At 37.2% G+C, this 9106-nt stretch overlaps 1 protein-coding gene across 1 annotated transcript; it reads left to right on the forward strand.

Moving 5' to 3' along the window:
• The first annotated feature begins 3518 nt into the window (after positions 1–3518).
• On the forward strand, positions 3519–8786 carry LOC141336103 (NACHT, LRR and PYD domains-containing protein 3-like). The gene is made up of 6 exons (XM_073841615.1): positions 3519–4842; positions 4933–5430; positions 6392–6565; positions 6598–6828; positions 7361–7540; positions 8578–8786. Exons 1-6 carry the CDS (start codon positions 3578–3580, stop codon positions 8780–8782), a joined length of 2553 nt encoding a protein of 850 aa, XP_073697716.1. The 5' UTR covers positions 3519–3577; the 3' UTR covers positions 8783–8786.
• The last annotated feature ends 320 nt before the right edge of the window (positions 8787–9106 follow it).

A 9106-nucleotide genomic window follows, 5' to 3' on the forward strand; every position in this document is an offset into this window, starting at 1 on the left:
TGGATTTACACATGATTTATTTTACTCATAACCTGTAGTTTATATATTTTTGTGTTTGTTAAATATGTTTGTCTGATCATATGAGTTAATAAATCATGTGTTTTTATTTAGGATGCCGAGTAATACTTGATAAATAAGGGATGGCCCACTTTACCTGAAAATAAATTTATCTGTTAACAGTTAAGTTAATCAAAGCAATAAAGAAAATAGAAGAAAAACATAAATTACACATTTTACAAAAAGTGGCCCTCTTTACCTGATTTTACCCTGCATTAAAAATCATTGTGGAGGAAGAACGACTAATAAGCATTTGAAAAATGTAACAGGCGGCATGTCTAAACTTACAGAAGGTTTATTCACTAGTGCTTTTATTCAATAACTAAAAATCAGTTCTGAAAATAATCATCATCAGATGTCATGATCAGTTAGTTGATATGTGCTGCTGTCACAGAGAGTCTGTGAGTGACGTCACATTACAGCAGAAACGCATCAATCCTCTGAACATTCATGCTTTTCTCTTGCTGCTGAAGTGAAATCTGTTCAGTAAGACACAAGATCATCAGTGAGCTCAGATACTGACCATAAGGATCACTTTTCAGATCTTCTTCACTACAGTATACCATCACTTTATGGACATCATACGAAAAGGATCCTCCACAAACTGCTGCAGATACCGAGTCTGAAGCTCCACATTCTCTTGATTGTCATTGTGTGTGTAGTATAAATTGTTTTTGTTCTGTTCTGTGTTTCCATTTGCAGGTCTGAAGTCAGTTTGTCATTATGGAGAACAGAGAGAGCAGTCAGAGATCTTCATCTCCTGAACCCAGCTGTGTGTCTCTGAAGAGTGACAGATCAATGCCTCTTCCTCCTAAATTCAGTAATGAAGCAGTGACCTCTGACCCCAGGTGAGATATAATGCATTGTAAGTCTTAACAGATTGATTCATAATAAATGTTCAGTGTTGGGGGTAACGCATTACAAGTAATGTGAGTTAAGTAATAGGATTGCTTTTTTCAAGTAATTAGTAAAGTAACGCATTACTTTTTAATTTACTAGGAAATATCTGAGTTACTTTTTCAAATAAGTAACACCAGTTACTTTTATTTTCCCATTTACTGACTGACAGCTCTCCTGTCCCCATGTTGAGAGAAATCGGGAGTAAATGCATGTAAATACAATGTTTACTGTAGTTCTAGACTTTATTTACTCTATTTACTTGTGCAAAACAGATTCAGTATTCTGCAAAATGAATAAAAACAATGAAATCTAAACTTAGAATATGATGCAAATCTGCAATAATTAATTGTTAACATTTAAATCCTTCATTATTAAATTTTTTTCAGCCTGAGATTTGTTCATTTCACTTTTGGTGTAAAAAGGCTTTTACATTTGCCAAACATAGGACTGTTTTATGTTAAAAACAAACAAGCAAACCCAGCCCAGTTAAGAAAAAGTAATGCAAAAGTAACAAAACACATTACTTTTTGTAAAATGTAACTAAATAGCACAATTAGTTACTACTTTAGGGAGTAATGCAATATTGTAATGCATTACTTTTAATAGTAACTTTCCCCAACACTGTCTGTTTTCTCAGTTTCTGCAGTCATAGATCTTCTCCTGCAGAACCCAGCTGTGTGTCTATGAAGAGTGACAGATCCATGCCTCTTCCTCCTAAATTTAGTAATGGACCAGTGACCCCTGACCCCAGGTGAAATACAATAAGTTTAGATGAAAAAGTAGTGAATCCATCTTAAAAACATTTATATGAATTTAATAGCAGGCACAACTAAAGGAAGAATTATGTATGTTCATCAAAATCTCCAGGAGGAGAAAGAGACAAAGGTCTAAATCTCCTAAACCCAGCTGTGTGTCTCTAAAGAGTGACAGATCAATGCCTCTTCCTCCGAAATTCAGTGATAAAGCAGTGACCTCTGACCCTAGGTGAGATATAATGCAGTATAAGTGTCAACAGATTGATTCATAATAAATGAAACAGCAGGCATCATTATTTCTGTGTTTTCTCAGTATCTGCAGTCAGAGATCTTCATCTCCAGGACCCAGCTGTGTGTCTATGAAGAGTGACAGATCATTGCCTTTTTCTTCAGACTTTAGTGACAAAGCAGTGACCTCTGACCCCAGGTGAGGATGAACACGAGTGAATTAATGATTAGTTTGGTGGTGAATTAATTAATTAATTTATTTTTTTCAATGAACCAGATAAATAATTCAAAAAACAAAATGAATTTGAATTCTTAAGATGTATTTTTCAGTAAAATTAAATTTTACTCCACCATTTAAAATTTTTTGTTTTACATCCTGTGCAGTGTTGTCCACCAAACAAAGTGCGATATACAGCCCATGAAAACAAATACTGTATTATATATATGATAGACATTAATGTGCAAAACAAACAAATTAAAATACAAACATTACATTCCAAACCAAAAAAAGGTGATTGCTTTCAATTTTAAAGCATAAACTGAAATGAATGAATAAAAAAGATAACAAACAAAGGTAAAAGCATGAGGGAGGCTATAGTGTGGTCAAAAGTACCTACTCGGTACTGAAATTTAAAAAATGTGAATATATCAGCATTTTCTGCTAGCATTTTGAATGCTGTTGAGCGCATCCTGAAATGCCGGTTGCCCATTGTGTTCAACGGATATGTCTGTGATTAGCTACAATGATCATCGCTTACACAGATACACATGGGAGCATTTAAAGGCTGTGTCTATCAAAGGATCCATCTATGAGCAGATATATTAGTGATCCGCTGATGGATCTTCGCATAGACGTAGCTTTCAGATGCTCCTGTGTGTATCTGTGCAAGCAATAATCATTCTAGCCAATCACAGAGATATCTGTTGAGCATGTGAACACAATAGGTTACAAGAGGTGTTTAAGAATCTGCTCAACAGCGCTCAATTTGGAGATCTCCAAATAGGTACAGACATTGTTACATTTGACAAGACTAGTATTCACATGTATTTACTCTAGGTTCTTAGTGGCCATTTACACAGTTTGTCTTTGTTTCTAAAAACTACGATTTTTTTTAAAAGTAAAGAGCAGATTGCCTCCTTCGCCATGTTGCCATCAAATACAACGGTTGCTGAACAACTTCACTGTGAACAAAAGCTTGCAGCGCTTGCCCCGCCTCCAGGGTCTTATGATTACCTTACTGTTTTGGAACTGACATTGATGAGTGGTGCTGCAAGTAAAAGTTTCAATTATTTTAACTTGACATGGCATCTAGACACGGTGCTCACATGCAAGATGCTACAAAAGACACAAGCACAGCAGTCATACATGTCAGCCTAATGCCAAATACAGGGTAGGATGTTTTTAAGGAGAAAGTATTAACAGGATTAAAAAACAAACAAAATAATCAACATGGGAAAATAACACTGGTAAGAGCTGCTGAATTTCAGTTCCGATTAATTGTCCAGCCCTAATGTATGTTATTTTCATCATCTTAAATTTGTGGACTTTTGTTGTTGAATGCAGAGATGTTCAGAATGGAGACCAGGATCCAGTAAATTATATATTACAGAGAGTCAAATATCAGCTCAAAACCAGCATGAAGATCAAGTATGAGAGATTATTTGATGGAACAAAACTCCAAGAGAATGAAACCCTCTTGAACAGGATCTACACACAGCTCTACATCATAGAGGGAGAGAGTGAAGGAGTGAATGAAGAACATGAGTTTGTACAGATAGAGAAAACAGTCAGAACACAAGACTCAGAATGCACTCCAATCTACTGCAATGACATCTTTACAGCCTCATCTGAACCAGGATATGAGGAGAAAGACCAAATCAAAACTGTTCTTACTAAAGGCATCGCTGGAATCGGAAAAACCGTCTCTGTGCAGAAGTTCATTCTGGACTGGGCCGAGGGAAAAGCCAATCAGGATGTAGATTTCATGTTTGTGCTTCCATTTCGAGAGCTGAACTTGATCCGAGATCATCAGTACAGTCTTCACACACTACTGCTTTTCTTTCATCCCGAACTTCAAGATCTGGACTCAAAGATTTATGAGGAGTGTAAAGTTGTGTTCATCTTTGATGGTCTGGATGAAAGCAGAATCACACTGATGTTTTCAGATGATCAGAAAGTTTGTGATGTGACTGAGACTTCATCAGTGGGTGTGTTGATGTCAAACCTCATGAAAGGAGAACTGCTTCCCTCTGCTCTCATCTGGATCACCTCCAGACCAGCAGCAGCCAATCAGATCCCCTCCGAATACATCAACCGTATGACAGAAATTCAGGGATTCAATGAGCCTCAGAAGGAGGAATATTTCAGGAAGAGAATCAGTGACCAGCATCAAGCCAGCAGAATCATCTCACACATCAGAAGAGCAAGAAGCCTCCACATCATGTGCCACATCCCCGTCTTCTGCTGGATCTCATCCACTGTGCTTCAGAAGATCCTGGAAGAAGATCTGAGTGCAGAAATCCCTCAAACTCTGACTGAAATGTACATCCACTTCCTGCTGATTCAGATCAACATGAGGAACCAGAAGTATGAAGAGAGAGATCCAGAGAAACTCCTGCAGTCCAACAGAGAAGTGATTGTGAAACTTGCTGAAGTGGCTTTCAAACAGCTGATGAAGGGCAATGTGATGTTCTATGAGGAGGACCTGATTGAGAGCGGCATAGACGTCACTGATGCCTCAGTGTATTCTGGGATTTGCACTGAGATCTTTAAGGAGGAATCTGTGATTCATCAGAAAAAAGTATACAGCTTCGTGCATCTGAGCATTCAGGAGTTCCTCACTGCTTTCTATGTAATTTACTGCTATTTAACAAAGAGCATGGAACCACTGCAATTTTTTCTGCGTGATTTAAGAATTTACAGAATTTATGAAGACCCTCTGTTTGGACTACAGTTTCCAGATGCAACAAATAAACATGACCATAAATATAGAAATGATAACCATGAGTCCGACACGTTGCATGATCTACTGAGATCAGCAGTAATTAAAACACTCCAGAAAGAGAATGGACAGCTGGATCTGTTCCTGCGGTTCCTGCTGGGTGTCTCACTGGAGTCCAATCAGAGACTCTTACAGGATCTACTGACACACACAGAGAACAGCTCCGAGACCATTAGAGAAATCACACAATACATTAAAAAGAAAATCAAATTTAATGATAATTTTTATAATCCCTCCGCTGGTCAATCCATCAATCTGTTCCTCTGTCTGCTGGAAGTGAAAGATCAGACTCTGTCAAGAGAGATTCAGGAGTTTGTGAAATCAGACAAACACTCAGAGAAACTCTCTCCTGCTCGCTGCTCAACAATCACCTACATACTAAAGATGTCAGAGGAGGTGCTGGATGAGTTGGACTTCAAGAAATACACCACATCAGTTGAGGGTAGAACAAGACTGTTACCAGCTGTGATCAACTGCAGAAAAGCTCTGTGAGTGTTTTAATTATTAACAGCTGGAGAATCATATTTAATAATGAATCTAGCACTTTTGATATTAACCATTTCCAAAATTAGAGATTTTATCCTAAATATCAAGCTCAGAGTCTTAAAGGAGTCATGGCATACCTTTCCATTAAATGAATATGGTCCTTAAGGTTCTTTTATAATGTTAGTAAAAGTTTTAGCTCAAAAACAGACATATATTTGCAGATCATGATTATTTTCAGTCTTACTCTGACTCTGTAAATGTCTGCTGTTGTGATTCTTATGTGATTGCATCTCTCTCCTTGTCACCCCACAGCTGCTGGTTTCTTATTAAGTTAAAGCAGGTGTTATTAAGAGTTTCCCCTAATTATGCAAGCTTTGTGAAAAAGACACAATTATCTCCTCATGCTCATTTTATCTTATTAGGGCAGTCGTGGCCTTTTAATTAGAGGGCCGGACTTGTAACCCAATGGTTGCGGGTTCGAGTCTCAGTACTGACAGGGATTGTAGATGAATGTACAGTGCTCTCTTCCACTCCAATACCATAACTGAGGTAAAGTCTTTAAGGTTGAGGATCAGAACCGCCATCCGATCCCTGGGCGCCGAAGCAAAAAAGGTTGCCCACTGCTCTGTGTGTTTATTCACTACTCACTGCTGTGTGAGTGCACTTGGATGGGTGAAATGCAAAGCCTAAATTTCAAATATGGAAATTAGGCACATTGTGTCACTTATTAAAAATGTTTCAGGCTCCATAGGACAGACAACTGGCAACTTTAATGTTATTTTTCATTATTTGATTGGTTTTGTGTTTTCATATCTTTTAGTGTTTTTGCCTGTCATCTCATTGGTCAGGGTTGTAGAGAGTTTAAGAGATCATTCAGTTGAAAATTCAGTGTTCAGTTGGTCATAATGTTGATGTGTGTCTGTAGATGATCTGACTTGTTGTGTACGTTCTGTTCTCTTTCAGTATTTCTGGCTGTAATCTCACTGCTCAGCATTGTGAAATTGTGTCATCAGCTCTTCAATCCTCAAACTGTGTCCTGAGAGAGCTGAACCTGAGTAACAATGACCTACAGGCTTCAGGGGTGAAACAGCTCTCTGATGGACTAATGAGTCCAAATTGTCAGCTGGAGATACTGAGGTATTTAAGAACATACAAGGGATGATTTACAGTCAGCTGCTCATGATGTTTGTGTGCTTGAGTGATCTGTGTTTTTTGCTCTCTTTCAGTCTTGCTGGCTGTAATCTCTCTGCTCAGTGTTGTGAGAGCTTGTCGTCAGCTATTCAGTCGTCAAACTCTGTCCTGAGAGAGCTGGATCTGAGTAACAATGACCTGCTGGATTCAGGAGTGAAGCTGCTCTCTGATGGACTGAAGAGTCCAAACTGTCAGCTGCAGATACTGAGGTATTTAAGAACATATGTGACCCTGGACCACAAAACCAGTCATAAGGTTAAATTTTACAAAACTGAGATGTATACATCATATGAAAGATCAATAAATAAGCTTTCTATTGATGTATGGTTTGTTAGGATAGGACAATATTTGACCGAGATACATCTATTTGAAAATCTGGAATCTGAGGGTGCAAAAAAATCTAAATACTGAGAAAATCACCTTTAAAGTTGTCCAAATTAAGTTCTTAACAATGCATATTACTAATCAAAAATTACATTTTGATATATTTATTGTAGGAATTTTACAAAAAATCTTCATGAAACATGATCTTTACATAATTTCCTAATGATTTTTGGCATAAAAGAAAAATCAATAATTTTGACCCATACAATGTATTTTTGGCTATTGCTACAAATATACCCCAGCAACTTAAGACTGGTTTTGTGGTACAGGGTCACATATAAGAGATAATTTACAATCAGTTGGTCATAATATCGGAATGTGTAGATGATTTAACTGATATTTGTGTTCTCCTATTAGTCTTGTTGGCTGTAATCTCACTGGTCAGCATTGTGAATGTCTGTCATCAGTTCTACAATCCTCTAACTCTGCACAAACTCTGAAAGAGCTGGATTTGAGTAACAATGACCTGCAGGATTCTGGTGTGAAGCTGCTCTCTGATGGACTGACGAGTCCAAACTGTCAGCTGGAGATACTGAGGTTTGAGTTTCAAATATGGCTTATCACTTGAAATGTGTAAGTAGCAAATTAACATGGTGGCTTGCTCACTCACATTTACCTAGAAAGTGTGCCCTAATATTTTACATGTTTGTGTGGAGTGTGAAAGCTGAATAGTAGTAGTAATATACTCAATTTTTGTCATACGTATAAGAGTAATGCTTCATTCAAAACTGTTAAGGGTCTACTTTTATTTCTGTAATCTCACAATAACAACAAAATATTGTGCTTTTGCAAAATGAAACTCAGTGTATACTTGCCTCATAGACTTGTCTATATCTATAGATCTAGATATTGTGAGATACATCTTTAAAGATCAACTTAAAAGAAAACATTGTGTTTTATTTTCTTTGCATTTTATACCCTGTTAACTGTAGTAAACAACTGTAGGAACTGTTACAATAATATTTGTTTACATTTTGTGAGCAGCCTCATAAGTTAGAAATGAAAAGGGTCTTCATTTCTAGGGTTTACAACCTTTCACCTTGAGGGGAGACTCCTTTGAGGTGTGGCCACAATCACCAGTGTTATATAGCATCAACCAAAACTATATTGTCCTTTAAATAAAGAGTGTCTCTAATGAAAGACCATTACAATCCTCCAAAAGTGTAAATCCACTGAGTAAGTAAAGCTTTATTTATATAGCACCTTTTAAAAATACTTTATAAAAGATAAATGTGTATATCTACATAAACAAATCCATACATAATAAATAAAATAAAATAATAAAACAAAACACTTCAATAAAATAAATCAAGGAAAGGCCCTAGTGAACTAGCATATTTTGAGAAACTTGTAAAAAGTGCATGGTGAGTCAGTTGCTTGTAGGTTGTCAGGAAACCTAGGCAGAGAACAATCAAGCTTAAACGGCCCACTTTACATGCATTCACCCAATAAGCTGGCTGCTGTAGTTCAAAATTGTCCTTCAGGAACATGAGGCTGGAGCTGAACAGGAGCTGATAGAGCTTCACATGCTCTACTCTCTTCTTTACAACAACACACTTTGTTCTATTCTGTAGGTTGTCTGGCTGTATGGTGACAGGGAAAGGCTGTGGTTATTTGTCTTCAGCTCTGAGTTCAAACCCCTCACACCTGAGAGAGCTGGATCTGAGCTACAATCACCCAGGAGAATCAGGAGTCCAGCTGCTCAAACACAAACTGGAGGATCCAAACTATAAACTACAGATACTCAAGTATGTCAAACATGAATATAGGGTTGTATAGCAGAGCCAGTATCTGTACAGGGCCTAAAAGTCTAGTAAACATGAACAAATAAACTATTTACAAGCAAAAGTATGAATAATTACAACAGAATAAGTGATAAATGGAAAAAAGCTGGGGTTCTCTCTGGAGCTCTGATCCTCAAGATCCACTTACCTGCAGAGTTTAGCTCCAACCTTGATCAAACTCTCCTGCTTTAGTTAAGAACCCCTAAAATATAGAGTTTTCCAGATATGCATAGCAGAATTAATAAAACAGAAATCCTACAGAATTTGAATAATTAAATGTTGCATTGTATAAATTAAATACAGATTAATCCTTAGTCAA

This window comes from Garra rufa, chromosome 6 (genome assembly GCF_049309525.1).
Source record: "Garra rufa chromosome 6, GarRuf1.0, whole genome shotgun sequence".
NCBI lineage: Eukaryota > Metazoa > Chordata > Actinopteri > Cypriniformes > Cyprinidae > Garra > Garra rufa.

Coding starts and splice junctions, on each gene's coding strand:
- LOC141336103 (XM_073841615.1), top strand. CDS start 3,578: ATGAAGATCAAGTATGAGAGATTATTTGATGGAACAAAACTCCAAGAG. Junction 4,843..4,932: donor GAACCACTGCAATTTTTTCT/GCGTGATTTAAG, acceptor CCATAAATATAG/AAATGATAACCATGAGTCCG. Junction 5,431..6,391: donor ATCAACTGCAGAAAAGCTCT/GTGAGTGTTTTA, acceptor GTTCTCTTTCAG/TATTTCTGGCTGTAATCTCA.